The following is a 22,273-nucleotide window of genomic DNA, read 5'->3' on the forward strand; positions in this document are numbered from 1 at the left end:
ATCAAACAGGAGCAGAATTAAATTAACATTTTTTATTAAATGAAACCGGTTAAAAAAAAGTATATTTTTGCTCTTGATAATCAATAATATAGTGTATTCATCTTTAAATAAGCATTCAGGAGGTCAAAATGAATGCGCGTACATAAAATCTTATTTACTAAATGCATTCAGGACAAAATTCCCAACTGTCCTCATCATGCACAAATCACAAGGCTAACAAACAGTAGGATTCTATAAATCACTAGCATGAAACTTGAAAAAACGTGTCGCACATGTCTTTTTAAAATGAAGTCACGTCAAATCCATCTCTCTCACACACAAGGACAAAGCTGATTTTTTTTTTTTTAAATGAGCACAATTTCAGTAGAGTTTTTCCAGCGGAGACGGTGCAAGTCTGTCTGTGAAACTGTACAAATACACGTTCTAGAGCTAAAATTTGCTTCTTTGAGAAGTGAGCAAACCCTTTTTTCGACCCACCAACGAGAGAGGATGTGGTGATGTAGCACTCAGGCACATTTTGCTGAGTTAGTAGTCATAGTTTTTCAAGGCACGAGGAAAAAAAACAAAAAAACTTTGCCACACAAACGGCTGCTTAGTAGCATTTGTTAACGCGAAGGTGAAGGTGTGCTGTCGGAGTCCTCCGGTGTGATCCAGTGGACTTTTTCCAGAAAAAGAAACGTGCCGATTTTGAGGCAGTGTTTTGTTTTCTAATGTCACTCGAAGAAATACATTGCAAACTGATAAATCCACCATTAAAAACTTAATTACTTGTTACCTTGTTACCTAAAACATTCACATTTTTTCCAATAAGACAATCAATCGTTCTCTGGAGTTTTCAATCACTGGGTACACCAGGTAGTAAAAAAAATAATAATAATAATACAGCCAAAATCTGGTAGGTTCCTTCTCCCAGCGGAGGAGCGTGTGGTGACTCATCCTTGTGTCTCCAAAACACTGCAGTAAATCTGCACAGATATAAAAATCACTGTGGTGTCACTGTTTCTGAAAGCTTACCCTCTAATCAACCAGCTGTTGGGCGACGGGCGAGCTGGTGTCGAGCAGTTAGCCGTTTTTCCGCAGCTGCCGAGCCTCCTCAAGTGTTCCACGACTTGCGGTTCTCTCCCCTGCTGCGGCCGGTCGAGGCTCCACCGGGTTCACCCTTGGCCAGGGCGGTGAGGGCCGCCAGGTTGGGGCTGGATCCAGACAGGTTGGCACTGCGGCGCTTTTGCTGTTGGCGACGGCGCTTGGCACCGCCGCGGCTCACTCTGCCGGGCCTCACCAGCACGCCGTACCCAGGGTTACAGTGGAAGTAGTGCTTACCGGCCACTGAGCCGTCGTTCTTACCTAGATTAGGACCAAGAAAGGTTAGTTAGATATTTACACTGTAAAATGTTCATTAACAACGACGTGAAATCAATTTTCTACTCACCGGCTGGCACCTCCAGTTCCACTCCCACCCAGGTGCCCACTGCGAAATCCGTGGGTCCAACGTATCGCACGGTGCCGCTCTTATTGGTCCCCACGGTTACGAACTCCCCTTCTTTTAACCAATCGGGAAGAACGGTGGAAGCCGCGTCTCCCTCCTCGGAGTCGGAGATGATTTCCAGACTCTCCATCGGCACTGAGAGGAACAGTGCCGTTCCGAGGCTGCCAGCCTCGTCTCCGAGCCCCGCGTTCTCCTCGTCCAGAACGCGGTGAAAGGACTTGAGGTCCGAAGACTTGACCTTCTGGATTTTGAAGGGGTTGGCTGCGGGGGCGGCGGGTTTGGAAGGCAGAGTGTCCTCGGAGAGAGGAGTGGGAGCTGCGGGAGCGGAGGATTCGGCGGGCGATTCCTGTTGGACTTCCTCCGTTGTCGAGGAGGATGGGGTCGGGATGGCGGTATCGCTTGGGTCTGAGGAATTCCATCGTTCCTCTGATGGAAGTTGAAGAACCGATTCTACGGGTGGTTCTGGAGCAGGGTCCGTATCTTCCGACAAGGCTGGGATCAGGTCTGGAGTCGGATCTTGAATACCGTCAGAGGTTGCCTCGTCTTGTACGGGCTGCTGCGGTGGGAGGGAGATGGGGCCTTCTTGTGCAGGCGGTTGTGTTCCGTCGAGGAGCGACCTTTCACCTTCCGTCTCGTCTGGGGCAGCCACCTCCAGCACGCTGGTCATTGGGGTCTCCAATTCGGAGTAGTGTGTTTGCGACAAACCAGGCCGTTTGGTTTCATTTTCCTGAACAATCACTGGATCTTTGAGTGGCTCCCAACGGTCCAATCCAGTTGGGTCAGCTGTTGACTCTTGCTTCTGTGTGGCCTGGCCTGGCAGGTCCGATTCTGCTGCCGAATCAGACTTCCCTTGCTCCTTCAACCACACTGACGGAGATTGATTTGGTTCCTGTTGACTAAGATTTGAATCCGATGTGGTATCGTCCGATTGGGGCGGCGGCAAGTCGATCTTCTCTACAGCTGCCTCGTCGTTCAAACCCTGCGATGACTCATCGTGCTCCGACTGGTCCACGAGAAGGGTTTCAGGGCGCAGTGTGTAAGACGGTGTCACTCTGGCGTCCTCTTCTTCTTCATCTGGCACCATCTCAAAGCCGGATGACGGAGGCAGGTCCCAGCTCAGCGTGTAGACATCCGACAGCGTTGCCGTGGATATGCTGGTCGACATGTACCCGCTGGAGGCTTCGCTCTCCGGGCTGGGCGTGGATTCTTCCGTTTCCAGGTTGATCGGCAGGGGCACGGAGCGGATGATTTCCTCGATGGGAACCTGGGAGCAAGTGAAAAACCGTGGCAACAAGTGCGTTAGCGACCCAAAGTCTTCCTTCAAATGCATTGTAGTAGAGAGTCTGACGTAGAACAACACTCTTGAATTACTGGTTAGTCTGTGGGAATTTCATCATTGTAGAGTTGAATTGTTCATTGTAAAGATCATTTCGACACAGTGGTTTTGTTTGCATTCATTTTGAGCCTCGTCTCCCCCCCCCCCCGTCAGACGTTTTGGGCTCCACCATCTTCGAGGCTTGAACAATCCTCCTTGTTCACAAAATACCTAGCTTGCCTGCTGTTCGTTGTTGTCAGTGCAACAGTAAAGCTGCACGATGAAAAACCAAATCTGTGCAGAGTTGCTAAGAACGTCGGTACCACTGACTGAGTATGGCGGTAATTCTCTTTGGGTTCCGTGACCACATCACACTTCATCCGTCTGGAGAACCTTTTCCAATATAATAATGTTGATTAGAGCAGCTTTAAAGAGACGTGTACAAACCTGTAGGACTACACAATGCTACTCAACTAACTGTTTTCTTGTTTTAACAGAAAAGAATCGGGGGAGAAGTCCAATAACGAAGCATAGAAGTACAAAATCAATTGTCTCAGTGACATTCCCTTCACCTTATCCACAAGCTCCTTGGAGATGAAAATAAATGAAACAGGTATCTGACAATTCTTTGGCTATAATAAGAGTTCACTCCGGGTCCTTACCGGTACACGTAAGAACCACGCGGGGGGTCGGAGAACTCACCGGCTGCTGATGTTTGCTCAGGCCCTCTTCGACGCTGGCTGACTGCACCACGATGCGCGGCAGGCCCTGCGACGGGTGAGCGGGGAGAGAGTTCAGAGGAAATGAACGTCGTTTTCAGATAAACCCGTCAGGTACACGTGCACCGTCAAACAGATTTCGAGATGTAATCACGAGCGAGTCGCTATCGTTTCGACCCGAAGATTAAATGTTAATGTGAGCCTGTGGGTTTCCGAACCTAATCGTTACACAGTGTGTGTGCTTGTGTGTGAGGTGACGATTAGCTGCTGTGAGGGAATTAGAAATCTCAGGCTTCAGTGTGACAGTAGAACAGAAATAGAGCCAGTGGGGGGGAAGAGCTTAGTCTATGATTCTATGTCTATAAGGTGGCAGACTGAAAATAACACGGAATACTGAACTACAATAACTAACTAGGCACATCTCTCCTCATTTTTTTATCATTTTGGGATATTCCGTTAAGTATAAAGTTCCATTTATTTTTAGCAATCGGCCGTCGAGATGTTGACGCGAGATGCAGAAAGCGTGATGAAAATATTTGCCCGTCAGATCGCTCAGACGGGTAATCAGGATAAACTCGTAAAACAATCAGGATAATTGCGCCGTAATTATAATTGCAGCCATTATCATTTATCCGTATGTAGTATTCACGTGTTCCTCTTTTACACTCAATATGAGCCGTCAGCTGATTAAATATTGTGCGACTTGCTTCTCGACAGTTTCTGAAGAGGGTAAAAGGAAAAAAAAAACATATCTGGAGATATTTTGGGATATTTGATTAATTAGGACAGTTGTTCGACAAACTCAGTCACAGAATATGAATCAGGATGAGTGTTCCCTGACATTGCATGTGGAGGGAATAAACACTCCGTTCTCCAGACTCCGCTCATCAGGACTAAAGAGGGTCGACTCGGGTCACGTTGTGCGACGCAGCACGAGTTCAGTGGGTCTACGCGTCTAATCCTGAGTCTCTGTGATACCTGGAGGTCAACGCACAAGGAAGTCGGACTCCTACAAATCTATTGTAAATGGCAAGATTATAGATTAGTTTTCGTTAGGGGGGGAAAATATTATTAGGATCACAAAATCTAGTCTACACATGAATATTTAATGCACCTGCATTGACCATAAATCATGGTCATGACACTGTGTAGTGGTACAGTACTTCATCCTGGTGACCATTATGAACGTGTATTACCCTGCAGTTGAAAATAGTTTGTAAATAAAATGCTTTAATCAACATTCACTACAGTGCCAAGCTGTTTTAGGAAATGACTTGTTATTAATAAAGGAATACACAAATATGTTCATGACATATTTAGGCTCAGTTGGCTTGGATTGAGAAGGGAAGTGACTAAAGCGCTGCTGGTTTGAGAATAACAAAAGCTTTGTCTAACTGACACGTCAATGTTTTTGTTTTCAAGTCAAAAGGCCAAATCAAGTGAATCATATCTCAAGTTCTCAGTTGAGTGACTGAAGTCCACACGTCTGCTGTAGACCAGATCTGTACCCATTGACTGGAACACTAAGTAGACGCTGGGATTTTTGAAGGTAGATCTGGCCACTCACGGCAATAATTAATCACTCCAATTTATGTTCACAATAATATCGCAGTACTCCGGGCTTGACCGTTGTAAACATTTGTGGAAAGACGACACACCGACGTGTGGAGTGACGGGGTTCCATTCCCACCAAACACCACGCTGCACATTATTTCCAGGGTAAGATTAGCTTCCCTCCGCGACCCGTGGTGCTAATCAGCCAAATCGGGTGCTGCGGTGTTCGGCTGCCGATCCCGGAGTCGAGGTGGCACATGATTGGAGACCAGCGAAGGTTCACCTGCTCCTAATTAACCCTCCTCTACACAGTGAGCCCCCGTCATGGTGGGGGATGTTTGTTGAGTGTCTGCTCTGATCACAAACAATCACACCGGCGTGTCAATCAGCCAGGAGACCCCGACCGACTGCATCCGTACTGATACAGTCTTCGCCAGAGTTCTCAAGTAACCCGGTTTGAATTCAACAAATGTGATGACTCAGGATAACAAGTAAAGTTAATGTCCCCATACTGTATAAACCAGACAACGGTGACTGGTATTCTTCAATACTATTCATAACATAATATCTTGTTTCTTTTAATTTGATCGAGATGAGGGGTTTCAAAAAGGTTCATGTTCACAGTTTAAAGTGGTAAAGACAACTCCGGCAATCTCTAACCACATTTCCATACAGCTCGTGGATGCGGGGGAGAGTTTTAAAACAGAACGGTCAAAGTCAAACGGTCTTGACGAATCTCTCATTTACAATCTTATTCAGACCCTTTGCTGTGGCACATCAAACTGAGTTTGACTAAATCGTCCCCGAGAGCCACGAAGTCGCAGGATCTCTCTGTAGACCTCGGCGGTTACATTGTGGTGAGGCATGGAATCGGGGCAGAACACCATTTCCTAAACTTTGAGTGTTCCCATGAAAAAAAGTGGAGCCACCAGGACTTCAGCCGGAGTAACCAGGCGAGGAGGATCTTGGTCAGGGAGGAGACCAATAACCCTATGGTCAGAAGTCCTGTGCTGAGAACGGAGAACCCGCTGTAACCTGCCTCCTTCTCAGCAGCCCTCCATCAACCAGGCCTTTATGGTGGAGTGGCGAGACAGAAGCCACTTAATGTCAAAGGCACGTGACAGCCTGATTGGAGTCTCAGAGAGTACTATAAATGGAAAAGAAGGAAAAAGACTCTCTGGTCTGATGAGTCAACAAACTAACTCCTTGAGTGACAATCAAAGCACAATGTCTGGTGAACATCAGGCGCTGCTCATCACCTGGATAATAACCTCCCTATGGGGGGGTTCTCACCTGAGTGGAAAAAATCTGACATGGATACACCAATAAAATTCTGGAGGGACTTTGAACCGAGTCTCTGAATGTCCTCGGAGGTCCCGGCCAGAGCCCAGACTTAAACCCCACAGATATGTGAGGACAATTCCCCGTTCAACGTGCCTGAGCTTGAGACAATCTGCCATGAAGATTCAGAGTTTCCCGGCTGGAAGACTGGAAGCTGTAATCGATAACCAAAGTGGCTTCTACAAACTACTGCATTAATGTTCTAGATCCTTCACTTTCATTTTTATTCAAAACATTTCAAACCGGTTTTGACTGTGTCATTATGGGTGGTAGATTGGGTGTAGATTGATGGACAAGAATGTTATCTGATCACAATTAAACTCACAACACATTAAAGTGTACAACGGGGGACCGAGTGTGAATATTTACTGAATCCATTGTATAATGGTGTGACTGACAAAAAAAAAGTTATGCCTCAAAACATTCATAAACATGATACGAGGTCAACACCTAAAGCGCTCTCTCCTTGTATTCCTGGTAAAGGATGAAGCTTATCGTATCTATTTTTTTGCAAAAGTTCTGAAAAAACCCCCACTTATCTTGGTCACCGAGGCCTTTACACAACTTATCTGTTTGTCATCTGTGTTTCCATCTACATAAGCTCTGTTTCCATGGCAACAGAATGAAAAAGGAAACTCGCCGCCGTTGAGTGCCGGGTATATTTAGATTCAAGCTGCAATGACGCATGAAAAAAACTTTAAATCCCCGATAAGGGAGCGAGCGGAACGGAAGCGTAAATCAAAAGAGCCGGCGAGCCGACTGAACGAGTGGTACCTGCTGATGGACAAGTGTTTGGGCTCGGCTATCTTCCTTCCCACCAGGAAGCAGCGACTTCAGCAGGTTGGGCACGGCCTTCGCTGGGGGGAGATAAGATGCAGCGAAGCCTGAGTGCACTGATAGAGAGGAGGTTACAGGAGCAGAGGTGGAGAAAACAAGGGGGGGGGGGGGGGGGCAGAAAGAGATAAAAAAAAGTTTTTTAAAAGGCATGGAAAGATGTGTTAGCGCAGAGGAAAACAAGTGCGACATTAAGATTCAGAGCAAAGGGACAGATATGGTTGGCCAAGGGGCTGAAGCGGCCCGATGATATCGTAGAATGCAGCAAAAAAGGGAAATGATTCAAAGCCAGAGAGAGAGAATCGGTTGGAAGAGGAAGGTTTTATCAGTCGTACCTGTTTCTGGGTTCAAGGTTTGGGATATGGAACTGGGCAGCGTGCGTCTGGATGGAGGAGGCACCACACACAGGTCCTGGTGGCTCGTCCAGCTCTGCACAAACGGCAGGGACAGACAGACGATGACACACACACATACACACACACAGCGGTGGAAGCAGTGACACTTAGCACACTCTATTGGTTGCAAAGAGAATTGCAACAACACTGACAGGACGTCCCCCAGAGCAGTCATTGAACCATTTATTCATTAGTTTCATCTACGTACGCAACACCTTTACATTTTTTGTACATCTATTTTTACTTCTCATCCATTACTTTTAAAACTATATATATCTCAACCAATACCCGTTCATTTCAGCCCATTTTGTCATCCATCCATCTATAGAGGCATAAACACCCCCTAATGTCTGTGGTCACCCTCATTGATGGTGTCTTTGCAGGGGCCAACAAGAGCATTCATCGCTTTTATATACAGGTAATATATTATATATTATTATTATTTGTAAATATCCTAACCCAGTGAGCATGTCAACTGAAGTGCGATGTTACCTCCTCAGTCAAGAGTGTGTTTGGTCCGGAAATGTCAAACTCACAGGAATTTCATAATAAAGGAAGCAAATGTTTAGGAAAAACTAAAAGAAATCAGAAAACATAAAATAATTTCTGTAAGATTTGTTTTTGGTTGCTACCTTGTAAATCATCTTTTCAATACTATAACCTTTCACAACAACTTGGTTTTTAATACGAATGTTAATAAAGTACTTTTATAGCCTTTAATCTACTTTTTCTATTTTTCATGTGCACGAGTCTCCAATCACTGTTGATATTTGCATTGGTATTATCAGCTCGTCAGTCACAAGCCGACAATAAGGCATTTTGAACTTCACCAACAATGTTCACAATCTGTTTAAATGCTGGGCAAAATAAATGCATTTAATTGAATTGAGCATGAGTACTTCACTATCCGAGGTAAAGACAAATAAATAGGTATTAATGAGAAGATTAGTAGATGTCACTCACGTTGAAGTCATTGAGCTGATGAGAAGAGGAGTAAAGATCAACGTTGCTGGCTGTCAGCTGGTTAGAGAGACAGAGTTTCAGAGCTAAGGTGTTAGTGGGTTAAAAGCACAAAAACAAGTTAAGTCAAGAAAAACAAAACACCTGAACGCCAGAATGCAAACAAGCCACAGGCAAGAAAGAGGTGAGTTAGAGTAAAGAGTGTGTTGTGGTTCGTGGTTCGCAGAAGCGAGGAGAATTACGAGGCTGGTGTTACATCAGAGCCCGTTTCCTCTTACTCCTACTTGTAACCCCAGTACTTAACCTCAGGCCAACCCTCAACCTACCACAAGCTTTTATCTCTGTGAAACCTAAACTTAACCTAACACCACTATATGAAAGAGAGGGAAACAGACTTCAGCAAATGACGTCTGGACAGCAGCTTGTTGTAAGAAGACGTTCATTTCTGTTATCATCAACGTCATTTCTAGGCATGAGAAGTATTAAAGGATAAAACATTCCCATGACACTGTAGGGTCTGAAACACAAAAAATCAAATGGAAATAAACTAAACAGTTTTGTTGTATTGACCTATTATTGTCTGACCAACTGGCAGCTCATGTGGAAATCCATCTGTCCACAGAACTGGCAGAGTGCATCGAGATCACGACAGTGTCACCGCCACAGTCGACTTATGTGAAGTCAAACCTGAATTAACCCTTTACAGTATGAAGTTCAAACTGGAGCCGTCTTACCCGGTTGATGTTTGGAGAGCTCAGGCAGCGTCTGGGAGGTTTCCCTCTGACCCCCAGCTGTTCCCTCACAGCCACCTCCTACACACACACACAAACAGTCGTATGATTTATGGAAAGACTGACAATTTGGGGGTTAGGGTTCATACTCGATGACTTGTATTACTAGCCTGGAGTAGGCAGACTAATACTCAAATTCGTATAAGTCTGGGACCTCTCGGTTCATTTCCAAGAGGCGTTTAGCGACGCGAGAATGTCAACAGACTAGAGAGCATGCAGAGAGGAGGTGTCTGTGATAATGATTCCACAATGTCTGCGAACAAGTGCTGCCGTTTTTGTGGGAGAAATTTAAAAATATCGGGTACTTTTAGGCATTCATCAGTGCAGCTGCATAATGGTAAAAATCCTGCCCATTTTCAGATAATCGGTTGTGATTTGACCGGCAAGTTTTCTGCCAGGGAAAATCACTTCCCAGTGGAGAGGATCCAGACCGTATTCTGGCAGAGCAAATCTAAATCAGCTCCCAGGCTTTTGTGTCACGTGAAACAAATAATCTCCATTTGTGTCTTTTTTTGGTCGTACAAAGAAAATTTTCCAAACTGCATGAAAAGTGAAAAGGACAATGATGATTTGACTATATGTACTCATGCTTGAGAGGGATATCAATTTTGAGAGCAGTTTTATAAGTGACTGGTGACATCAAGGTATTCTGAATGGAAATCAAAATGATTCATTAAAACCATCTCAGGTTTCCATGCAGTATATTTCCCGACCTGTCTGAGACGGTCCAGAGTGAGGATGTTCTCCACAGCCAGGACGCTGCGGAGGTATTTCTCGATGGCCGCCTCGCTGTCGGCGGACTGGTCGTCCTCGCCGCTGGCAGCCAGCCGGGCCAACATCTCCCTGTCCTCTGGGCCGTGGATGTCCTGTTACGGGGAAGGGACAAGGAATGTCAGGGACAGTGTGTTCACGTGATCGATGCCAAGTCTTGATTCCCAGTGGTTTGGAATTACATTTATGGTAAAGACTTTTACACTAACTCGTCAAGTCATATGACTTCAAACAGCATGTCAACGTCCCCAAACACAACAGAGGGCACACGCTCGACCTGGTCATTACTTTCACTGCCCCCATCAAAAATCTGCTGGTGAAGTTGAACTTATCTCACCACACCAAGCCAAAACACCAAATTAATTTCAGAAACCTAAAAAACATCAACCTGGACAACATGACTTTGGACCTCCAGCCAATACCCTCCGCAAAATTCACATCAGCAAATGAATCAGTGGATTTTTACAACAACACCCTGAGCAGTATCCTGGACCTCCACGCCCCTGTGAAAACACAATCAGTCACCTTCTCACACTCAGCCCCCTGGTTCACTTCAGATCTACGGAACAAGAAAGCAGCTGGGCGTGTACTTGAGCGGCGTATTGCAAAAATCGGACTCACTGTGCACAGTTGGTCTATCAAGAACACCAAACGGCCTACTCAAAGTCACTTAGAAAAGCACGGTCACAGTTCTACTCTAACATCATAAATACAAGTCCTGGAAACTCCAAGCAGCTTTTTTCTACTATAAATCATCTGCTCAAGCCTCAAACTCTCTCACACACCGATACCACAGAAGAGCAGTGCAATAACTTCATCTTCTTCAGGAAAAAAGTCGATACCATCCGCTCTCTTCTCTCCAGCTCTGTCAGTCCCTACTGCCGACCCACTTCCTGAGATTTTTCAGCCTCTCTGCTGCTTCCCCAAGATCTCTCAGCGAGAGACTGAGGACATCATCCACAGGATGAAACCCTTCACCTGTACCCTGGACCCTTTTCCTACAGCCCTGGTAAAATCCAACGTCTGCGCTCTAAGTCCCCTAATCACCCAAATCATCAACCACTCACTCCAGCCTGGATATGTTCCATCTGCTCTCAAAACTGCTGTCGTCAGACCCCTTCTCAAAAAACCCACCTTAGACCCAGAAATCCTCGCCAACTACAGGCCCATTTCCAACCTCCCATTTCTGTCCAAAGTGCTGGAAAAAGTAGTCGCCGCACATCTTCAGGACCACCTAAATTCTCACTCCCTATTTGAGAAGTTCCAGTCCGGCTTCCGTTCCGCCCACAGCACCGAAACAGCCCTGGTCAGGGTCACAAACGACCTGCTGATGGCGGCTGACACTGGATCACCATCGCTCCTCATCCTTCTGGATCTGTCTGCAGCTTTCGACACGGTTGACCATAACATCCTCCTTCAGCGCCTCCAACACACCGTCCGACTCTCTGACTCCGCCCTGAGCTGGTTCCAGTCCTACCTGTCTGGAAGAACAGAATACGTCTCCTTGGGAGGAGCAAAATCGCAAACACTCACTGTCACTTGTGGAGTCCCCCAAGGTTCGGTTCCCTCTACACTCTTCCCCTTGGCCGCATCATCAGCCAGCATGGAATATCATTCCATTGCTACGCTGATGACACAGCTCTACATAAAAACCAACCCTATCTCATCTGCAGCCTCAGTGTCATTGTCATCATCATCACTGGGCACCTGCCTTGAGGAGATAAAGGAGTGGATGACAGAAAACTTCCTACAGCTAAATAGTTCCAAAACAGAAGGTATTTAGCTGGCACACCACACCAGGTCCAGTCATCCCCCATAACCCAAATAACCTTCTCTGGTCAAAATATACCCGTCATCAACAGTCACCAATCTGGGTGTAAGATTTGACCCTCAACTTACATTTGACACCCACATTAAACATCTGTGCAAGACCTCCTATCACCTCAGGAACAATGCCAAACCCCGTCCACACTGTCTGTCAGATGCCGAAAACCTTGTCCACGCCTTTGTCTCCTCAAGGCTGGACTACTGCAACGCTCTCCTCATTGGGACTCCTGGCAAGAGCATTCAAAAGCTTCAATACATCCAAAACAGTGCCGCTAGGATCCTGATGAGGATACGAAAATATGACCACATCACACCCGTCCTTCACTCACTCCACTGGCTTCCTGTCTCTTTCAGGATTGATTACAAAATCTCCCTACTCACCTATCAGTGCATCCATGGCAATGCCCCTCCCTACCTGAAAGATCTAGTCTCACCACAAACCTCCTCACCCAACCTCCGCTCCGGAAACAAAACCTTCACCCTTCACCCCTCCAGGACCAGGCTGCGCACCATGGGGGATCGAGCCTTCTGCTCAGCCGCTCCTCGTCTGTGGAATTCCCTTCCAGACCACCTGGGGGCTCCACAAAGCACTCTCTCTTTTAAGAAAGGCCTGAAAACCTTTCTTTTTAAACAAGCATTCCCCTAAATTTTTTGTACTGTTTCTTCCACCGATGTTTTCTTTTTAAAGCTCCTTTTATCTTGTTTCTACTCTGTAGCACTTGCTTTTAGCAATGAAAACTGCTCTATAAATGAAATTTATTATTATTATTATTATTATTATTATTACTTACCTTAATATTTAGGACGTATCAGAGAGTACCTTAGCATAATTATGGTAACGGTACACTGACATCCAGCCTCTGACCAACAGACGTCTGGCCATTTGCATGTCCCATAAGTAAAAATCCCAGCTGCTCAAAAATACTTTGTGTGGCTGAAGTTCTGGTTAATCCATTCTTACATCAAAAAATAATGGCTACAGATTTATAAACAAATACAGAACAAACGTGCTGCAATTATTAGAAGCTTATTTAAAGCCAGTCTCTGTGTCACTTTGACACTTGACTTGAACACCTTACTCAATTACTGTTAAGTAAATCTAAGTGTCAAAAGAGCTCTGTTCCATTTTTCTGCTATTCTTCAGGTTTTGTAGTTTTTTAGGAGGAATATGCAGTTGCAAACATATATTATTGTTCCTTAATTTAAATAGGTGACAACATTTTTAAGACGTTCTTTCTGGTAAACGACTTTCTGGTCCAGTTCTTACCCCGGGGATGTTGGAGACGATTTCAAACGTGACTCCGCAGCCGGGGATGGTGCTGCGCTGAGACATCCTCTTCAGCAGACTCTGGGCAAAACCCTGCCACACAAACCCACAAGAACATCTTCTAATATCTCCTCATCTTATTAGTGGAACGTGGGATTATCTAAGAGCGATTGTTGTGTCAGCTCGCCCCTGTCAGTTGTGCCTCAGGGGGGGGTCACCCACCTGTCTCCCAGTGACGTTGACGCAGATGCGTTTCCTGAGGACTAGCTGCATGTGGGCCGGGTGGCTCAGCTGAACCACTGCGCGGACCGTCAGGTAGACCCTCTGGTCAGCTGACGCCACGCGACTCAGATGGGGGCACTCGTGAACCGTAGAGTCCCAGGAAGCCTCCACCTTTACCTGGAACACGATTACAAGCTAAATGAATTCCCCCCCACCTTGTAGCTGGAAGACCAACAATCTGCAGTGTCATATGGGATTCGCGTTGGAAATATTCACTGATATTTCAGTCTCAGCACCTCTGTATCACAGTGTTTAACAATATGAAGGTCGAAGAATTCGTCGTCATCCTCCCCGCTGAGCATTGCATCCAGCCCCCCAGCCAACGGGGCGGAAAGGCTGGACTGGAAATCATCAGCTGGAGGGGAAAAGGACCACAGAACTTCAGTGGCTTCATTTGGTAAAAAGAACTGGGGATTTTTGCCAAATTAAAAACGTCAGAAGAACAACATACCACTGAGATCTAGGAACAGGACAGGAATGTGCGTTTCCATACCGGGGACAGGAACCCTGCGGAGAAACAGCAGCATCGTTACATCTACTGAACACCTAATCTGTGACACAGAGGCTCTGCTAACAAAAAGATGTTTCAAACCTCAGCAAGCATTTTATATCCACATAAGTGGATCTGATGTTAACAAGACTGTGGGGGCATAATTAATAAAACCATTAGCTAGAAAGTGTTGGCAAGGTTTCACTTAGGTTTCACCTAAGGGTGCTAGTGACTGGCTGTTATGTGCGCAGTTATATGAAAGACTTAAACCTAAAGACCCTGGGTTTAGGTATGAATGGGGTACTGACATGAACAGCTAACAAAATCATCAACTGTAGGTTCTCTTTTTTTTAACCTTGGCTGTTCCTGGAATAAAAAAAAAAGAACAATGTGTGAAAAAAAATCATAGCTTTCCTTGAACAACACACACCTTTCTGCTGGTGCTCCGGGGATGCCGCTGCCAGCAGACGGTACCAGGACGGCGTTCCTTTCCTCTGTGAGAGTCAGACGACACTCCAGCAGCTGGGACTCCCTCTCAACGTCATCCTCCGACTTATCTGCAGAACGTGCACAAGGCGATCACTGCCAGTTAGTTATGACAGAGGAATCAGCAAAAGCAGTACTTGTGCTGCAAAAGGATCAATTGGCAAATACATTCTGACAAAGGAATGTGAGAAGGTAAAATTAAGATTTGTTACTGTGCAGAGGGAGGAAATGACATGTTTGATACAATGTAATAATTTTTGTTTCCATATCATTTTATGTTCAGGCTGAATGTGATTCACAGCTTCACCTGGTTTGGAAACTATCTTCTGCAGTTGCTGGTCCAAATACTCCTGCCTCTGGGTGAGAGTGAACAGCCACTGTTCCCTCATTCTCTCCAGGTCCACCTCCTACGCACACACGCACGCGCACGCACGCACGGAGGCAGAGATACAAATTCACATCAGCTGTACAGAACCAGAAGTTTTGATTTCACTGTTCACACAATAAAAACACATTATGTCGTGTTACAGGGCATCTACTTACTTGATAGCTGTCCATGTCTTCATCCCCACCCTGAAATGTAAATAGACAAACTGTTCACGAGCCACTGTCACAAAACTTTGTTTTATAATGTAGAGACAGGGGGTGTGAAAACCAGAATATGTAATTTAGTAAAATAAAAATCCTCATCTGACAAATATCTTGCGAATATCAACATAACAGATTTTTCCCCTTCCTCACCAATTGTGACTCGCTACCTCTGGAGAGGCGCGTCTGTCGGACCTTGACGTCCCCAATGGACACGGAGAGGATGGAGGCGGTGATCAGGGGCATGGTGCCAGAGTCGGGCAACGACCTTACCTCCACCTGGACCCGACGGGACTGACCCTGGAGGAACAGATTCACACTTACATTGACTCTAATGCTCAGTTTATATTCATTCTCCTGCTCATATCGTCAGTGTGATTACAATAATAATAGGAAGTAACGGCCAATGAAAGTTCCTATTCAAAAGAATAAAACACAATTACAAATAGTATTTGTAGTAACAGTAGTAAAAATTGTACTGGATACCTGTCGAAGCTGGAAGATTCCTCCGGTGCGTATGTCTTTGGCAGGAAGAACCTCCACGGTGGTGAACTGTCCCGCCTCATTCAGCTCCATCAGCTGCACCCACAGCTCCAGGTGACGGGTCACCTCGCTCCACCTGCAGGCACGGTGAGGAAACGCTACATGTGAATACCCTTCATCAATTATGTCACGACGCACATCGAGTTATTCGCTTTTTTCAAGCATTGAAGTTTTTGTGAAGAAGGCTCTGATGCTTAACCAATTACTGTTAACAATTAAGCCACACCGTGGTGGGCAATAATATGCGACTACACTCATCTAAAGTATAGATAACCTGGAGTTTGAGTCCAGCCCGGGAACTTTGCATCACACTGAAAAAAGAACTTTACCATTCATAAGTTTAAAAATTGAACCATAACAACTGTTGTCCAATTTCAAAATGATCTTTCTGTAGCACAACAGCAAAATGTCCACGTACTTTCTGCTTTCTACACAAAAAGCTGATTGATGCTACTGTCACATAACACCAAATAAAGGGAAAGCATTGAATTTGAAATCTTCCGAATAGATGTCCATCCGTCAACAGCACATTAGCTTTTTTTACATGGTAACAGACAAAAGAATAACCTATGCAATTGAGGACGTTATAGATATAATACTTTACAACTTGACAAAGGATAAATGTTTAAGAAAACGAGTGATGATTTTGAGATTGTTTAAAAAACGGATTAGAGTACAGTATACTGTAAAATAAAGAAGCAGTTTCTTTTAGGTTAAACAATACTTACATTCCAGGCTACATGCTAGAATATCAGCACTGAATATCAAGAATATATTAAAAAACAGCTATTGCCACACGTTTCTTCTTCCTCTCTTATATAGGTATAGTTACTGGACACGTATTACTGGACCAATAAGTGTGTGTACAGTACCTGTTGCTTTTGGATGAATTTCAATGTGTGTTTGCGATATGTTTACCTCTCTCTGAGGGATCTGGTCTTGGCTTGAATCACGCCGAGGTCCCACAGCGCCAGGTTTCTGCGGTGGTTGGCCTGTTTGTGGCCGTATACTTCGATGGCCACAGCCCCCTCCGCCAAAAACTCCACAAAGTCCTCTGACACTGACACAGACAATTCCTGCAGAGATACAAAAATAAGACAGGAATTCACTTTCCGTCACTCACTCTGCGCTGCCGTTTTTATCATCGCCTTTTATTGCCGGTAACCAGGAGGATTGTTTTACCTTGGCACTGTCGAAGACTACGGTGCACTGAGGGTCTCTGCAGGCGGATGATGAGCTGGACGGCGCCACCTCTGGGGCGATGAACACGGGGTCCCCCTCCCCCCAAAAGTGGTACTGGCAGAAGACAAAGTTGGAGAGAAGGCGAGGAAGACCGGTGGCCTGGAGGATTTTCACCTGAGAGAGTGAGAAGAGGAGGAAATGCTCTTGATTACAAAGAAATAGACAAATACCAAGGTTTCTTCATAGTGTTTTCAGATGGTTTGAATCTCAGAGGTTTTTTTTGACAGGCTGCAAAGCAGATCCTCATCTGTTTATTGATTTTACAGTTTTAAGTGTAGTGATTCTGTTAAACGTTTTGTTTGGCTTTCTCGAGTCATAATTTCTTATAAGTGCCTTCGGTCAATATGTAAGAATTCATAGCAATATTTAATTTCACCCTAAGAAAACAGAAGCAATAGATAACCATGGTATAAGGTTGACTCAGAGTTAATTAAACTTACATTTCACAGGACAGTGAGCTGGAGACAGTCGAGATAGAGAGCAAATACAACAATCGGCCTGCCTGCGAGATGCATTATTACTCTGAGGCTATGTTCCCACTGGCAAAACCTTAAACGGAAGTTACACTCACTTATACTGAACAGCTACTGAATGTAAACTTAAGATTAATATGTCAGAGAGAAGGAATATAGCACTATGATGGATTCGACTCGTTGATATCTAAATTACATGATAATCTGAGCTGTTTGTGAAGCCGCATGTTCTCACCACACAGTTCAGTTTACGTTCCAGTGGATCGCCATCTGTGCTGTACATCTCCTGAGAGTCAGTTTCTCCTGGACCCTCCTCCTCAGAGCCTTCTGTGCCGCGCCACAACTCCACGTGCAGCCGGCCTGCCACCTGACACACACACAAACATAAACAAACATACACGCACACACACACACTGTAAACAACACACAGCTGGAGTCTCATTTCTATTAGTCCCTTTGGGCCACAAAAGAGATGGCTAAATGAATGATATTCACAAAATTGTTGATTACCTCTGACTTGATTGGTTCACTTGAATAATCTGTCCTCACAGAAAAAACTTTCCAGTTTTGAACATCTGATCTTTTCAGACATTTCAAGTACCGTGCATTAGCTGGTTACAGCTTTAAAAAATATATATATATATTTGCTTGTGTTTCTCCCCTTTGGTAACTACTTGGGGCTCTTTGGGTATTTGTCATAACTTTTTCACATATTGCAATCTTACACCTACATTAAAAGATGTTTGGGACATTTCCAGCTCTGTCCAGTCCTTTACTTAAAAAATATTTTAAAAAAACTTGCATTAACTAATTTTTGTTACACTGGATGCAGCAGAAACAACATGTAAGCACAACATTTTAAAAGATGGGGGCATATTATCATCCTTCCTTCTGGAGTCATGTTCCTGATCACCTTATAAATTGAAGCACAATACTCCCTCTCTTTTTAACTCAGTTTTAAACATTTGATGCTCCACTACATCGGCCAATTGTTAACTTTTGGGACGAGGCAGTTGGTTCACAAAACAGTTTGGTTGAACATAAAGTTGATGAGAGCAACGAGCTTCGGAGGAAACCAAAACAATGAGCTCAAAGACACTAAATAACTCCATAGATCTGAGGGGAACAGCACAGATGGGTGATCGTTCTCAGTTTTGAATTGGTAAGTATATCACCAAAACGATTGCTAGATAGGTCAACAAAAATAAATTGCTATCTGTTGGCCGACGTGATTCAAAATATAATGTCTATTTAAGGAAACAAACGTACTGTAACAGCTCACAGGGGGTCCTGCATTACAGTGGTCTTAATTACACCATGTTTAACAGCAGCCTACTCATTGTACACAGTGGGCTCCTACCTCTCCCTTCTGGTTGATGATGGGCACTGCATACTGCAGCTTGACGTCGTAGAACAGGCAGGCCAGGAAAACATTGGCCACGCCGATCAGACTGTGGTTCTCCTGCTCATCGAAGAACGGGTCGGCACGTTTGAAATAGGACCGCATCACCTGCATTGGGGTAAAAGAAGAGAGGTAACAATGGGATGAGACTGGTGAAAGATCCTCTTATCGGACTACAGGGTCATCTGGAAGTCCTCAGTATGGATCTGGAGCTGAAAATCCATCTCGACGTTTTGATATCTATATAACTTATATCTACGTTCTGAAAAAAATCTGGATTGAGTCTGTGTTACCTGCATTTGCTTTGCTTTTCTCTGCCCGTTTTGCATCCCTGCTATTTAGCATGCAATCACTCAGGGATGCAAAATGGTGTTAATGGAAGCCAGCAGATAAATTCTGACAGATATTGACTGACATCTGAAAACTGACACAGATGAACACTTCTGTATACCTACAGAGGTGAAAACAGTCCCCACAATCTATCTCTTAACGGTGTCAAGCAGGTTCTCATCACTCACAGCGTTGTCCTCATCAAAGTCCTTCCACTCCTGGTAGAGCTCCCTCATGTCCACCAGCCTGTTCTCCATCTTCTCCAGAGCCCAGATCTGCTTCCCTTTGCCTTTCCGTCGGACCTGGATGGCCGGCTCACTCAGCACCACGTTGCGCTGTGAGGCGAGAGAGGGAGGGGGGAAACTCGAACACGTCATCACCAACGTTTGTTTCAGAAAAGATTCTTTTAAACTCAGACACACTCATATATGCGCACTCTACCTTCCTGTTGGCGTCCAGGTTAGAGGCAGGTATCTGAAGAGTGACCAGGTACTCCGTCCTCTTGTTGAGCTCCTCTGCGATGAAGCTGGCCTCCTGAGCCAGCAAGTTGGCCCGAACTATCTGCTCCCTCAGGCGCCGCAGGCTGCGAGTCATCATTGCCTCTCTGCACCACGAACAGACACAACCATGCAGGTTTTTACAAATTATCTGGATTCAAAGACTTGACTGCTCGACAGGAATCAGTAAAGGCACCCCATTGTGCAGTCTCACCTGTCCTCACTCCACCGCCGCATGCGTTTGTGGGAGCTTGGTGACGTTACAGCAGCAGCAGCAGTAGCAGCAGCACTGACTGGGAGCCCTGATGCGTCCAGTCTCTGGCGGAGCTGCTGCAGCTCCTGCTCATACATCTGCCTCTGCCGCTCCAGGGCGCAGCGCTTCTCCTCCTCATGCTGCCGCTCCAGGGTCTGCAGCACTGACTGTAAGGGGTCTGCGGAAGACAAGGAGGAGCCGCCGCCAGATGATGGATGGATGGACGGAGAGAGGGAGAGGAGGGATAACAGTAAAGGTGGGTGTGATTAAGTTTTTGTTCTTATCAAATAAAAATTGGTGTCTATGGTTTAACAGCTAGCAGAGTGTTTTCTTTAATGTCCCCTGGGGGTTTGCTGGTACCACTCATGTGTTTAACAGCTTCACTGAGAAGGCTGAGAGCACTGAACATCCAGAAAGTCTGTAATTGCTCAGTTATCCATAAATAAGCTGAAGCTGCTTCACAGGAGTGCAGCCACCAAAGTCCAATGTTTACCTCACAATCTGAAATTTGGCACATCTGGCACTGTCCTTTGTTAGAGCACAACATTCTCTACTCAAACCAGAACATTATGGAAGACACAAAGGATAGCAGGCTAAATACTGAGCCTGTGGACCCCAATGGGACACATTTTTGATTGTCAAAATATTGGGAATACACTACATAAACTGTTTGGAGTAACTTAATCGAGATTCTGCGCTTTTGATTAAGCCATAAAAGAACTTGGCCTGTAAAGTATAAAACTATTTTCTATTATTAATTAATGTCAAAAGATACATACCATCTTATACCTTTGTGCCATAAAGAGCTCCAGTGTTCAAATGACAGGCCCTGTTGTTCATTGTCATTTCAACATACAAGGTCCCTCATCAAGTCAAAAAAATGTAATTTGTTAATTTGTTTAAAAAAAAAACCTGCAAAACTAATGTTGTTTTTTGTCTTTTCCTCAAACTCGCAGATATTAGTTATCATTGAATAATTAATGAGCATGCTGACAGAACTTGTGCTGTCCATGACCACTGTCGGTGATAAGTCCCACAGACAGACATGACGTACAGGAGGACAGAAAAAATATGAGGTGGACACACACACACCATTTACAGATTTCCACCCCCATCTCAACTATTTTTAGAACATGCAAACCAAATCTTAACATTTAGAGCATTTATAATTCATGCCATATTATTGCTTGGACTATGAAAAGAGTTTAAAAATAGAACAAATTATTAGCTTACAGGCGTATAGACAGAAAATCCGACCAAAAGAAATACATTTTTATAGCTTACAACAGCCAGTTTTTTCTCTTCATCTCCATGAAGAGAAAACCTTTTATATTAAGACATGAACATAATAATGTACTGTCACTTTATTAACCACGACTTGAAAAATGTGCCATCAGGAAGCTCCTTGGTTAAGGTTGCATTTTATTTACTGTAACATAATAAAAAAAGGAGCTAAATTTATCCTGTGTCGGCCTTGTTCACTGCCCAGTCTTACTCACCGTTGCTGCCCATGCCTTTCATCATGACCTCGGTCTGGGCCAACTCGTAACTGAAGCTCAGCTCGCTTGACATGTCGCTTGACGCGTCAACTTCCAACTCCAGCTGGTCAGTGCTCCAACATGTCTTCATCGCAGCTCCGCTCTCCTCTTCCTCGCCCCCTGCATGGACCATATGCCTGGGCAAGTTGATCCTGTGTGTGTGTGTGTGGGTTTGTGTTTGTGCGTGAGTAGAGGTGATTGCATATCGGTGCATGTGAGGAAGAACCATACGGTAAAAAAACAGGAAGAAACACAATGAAGAGTTTGTCACCCACATGGAAATAAAGGCCTTCGAGGCATGTTGGTGTGAGAAACCAAACACTACGCAGATTCAGACTCAACGCTCTGCAGCTGAAACACACCTGAAGAAGTGGTTGTTACCCCACAGAATTCTGTCACCGTGATGCAGGGGGGCTGGACTGGTGACCGCAGCACCGTTCACACACGTTCTACAGAGGGGAAACAACAAGCATTACACAACATGAGACACACAACTAAATATACCATACACACACTGAACATGCTGAAAGTATAATTAACAAATCAAAAAAAACGATTTGTGTGTGTTAAAGCACGTCGCCAATTTATTTCTTTTGCAATTTCCAAAATTAAATATGTAAATACACACATTATTTTGCCATCCTGTCTGAACTGAGCATCACAAAGGGTAGGAACAGTTTTTTTTGCTGTAACGACTGAAATCTGAATCTTATTTGTGGTGCTCAGTTAAAGTGTTCCCACTGAAAACTTGCCCTAGTCTTTTTTACCTTAATCAGATATTAATGCTGTATAAAAAGAATTCTGACCATTTCAGACTATAATTTGATGAGGAAAAGCTTGTGTTTAAAACAACATTTAACATTTGAGATATAGGCTTCTTTCAATGGTG

The 22,273-nt window shown here is 44.8% G+C and overlaps 1 protein-coding gene across 9 annotated transcripts in view; it reads right to left on the bottom strand.

Moving 5' to 3' along the window:
- Positions 1-12: 12 nt before the first annotated feature.
- The window catches only part of LOC118290489 (kinesin-like protein KIF13B), a 35,539-nt gene continuing 13,278 nt past the window's right edge, over positions 13-22,273 (bottom strand). For 3 of the 9 annotated variants that reach the window (XM_035618203.2, XM_035618202.2, XM_035618209.2), the window contains 26 exons: positions 21,747-21,833; positions 21,346-21,536; positions 19,808-20,024; positions 19,538-19,700; positions 19,285-19,431; positions 18,725-18,874; positions 17,600-17,731; positions 16,832-17,005; positions 16,568-16,725; positions 15,593-15,725; positions 15,260-15,406; positions 15,062-15,091; positions 14,826-14,925; positions 14,463-14,589; positions 13,994-14,049; positions 13,779-13,897; positions 13,483-13,659; positions 13,261-13,353; positions 10,109-10,261; positions 9,339-9,416; positions 8,608-8,664; positions 7,585-7,678; positions 7,190-7,308; positions 3,504-3,569; positions 1,430-2,750; positions 13-1,344 (listed from right to left, as the gene is read on the bottom strand). In XM_035618203.2, coding sequence (XP_035474096.2) covers positions 1,094-1,344; positions 1,430-2,750; positions 3,504-3,569; positions 7,190-7,308; positions 7,585-7,678; positions 8,608-8,664; positions 9,339-9,416; positions 10,109-10,261; positions 13,261-13,353; positions 13,483-13,659; positions 13,779-13,897; positions 13,994-14,049; positions 14,463-14,589; positions 14,826-14,925; positions 15,062-15,091; positions 15,260-15,406; positions 15,593-15,725; positions 16,568-16,725; positions 16,832-17,005; positions 17,600-17,731; positions 18,725-18,874; positions 19,285-19,431; positions 19,538-19,700; positions 19,808-20,024; positions 21,346-21,536; positions 21,747-21,833 — 4,540 coding nt within the window. In that variant the 3' untranslated portion in view covers positions 13-1,093. The remainder of the gene's footprint in view (positions 1,345-1,429; positions 2,751-3,503; positions 3,570-7,189; positions 7,309-7,584; positions 7,679-8,607; positions 8,665-9,338; positions 9,417-10,108; positions 10,262-13,260; positions 13,354-13,482; positions 13,660-13,778; positions 13,898-13,993; positions 14,050-14,462; positions 14,590-14,825; positions 14,926-15,061; positions 15,092-15,259; positions 15,407-15,592; positions 15,726-16,567; positions 16,726-16,831; positions 17,006-17,599; positions 17,732-18,724; positions 18,875-19,284; positions 19,432-19,537; positions 19,701-19,807; positions 20,025-21,345; positions 21,537-21,746; positions 21,834-22,273) is intronic. The other 6 variants (XM_035618204.2, XM_047328709.1, XM_035618207.2 and 3 more) reach the window with 5 other exon arrangements.

This window comes from Scophthalmus maximus, chromosome 18, assembly GCF_022379125.1.
Source record: "Scophthalmus maximus strain ysfricsl-2021 chromosome 18, ASM2237912v1, whole genome shotgun sequence".
NCBI lineage: Eukaryota > Metazoa > Chordata > Actinopteri > Pleuronectiformes > Scophthalmidae > Scophthalmus > Scophthalmus maximus.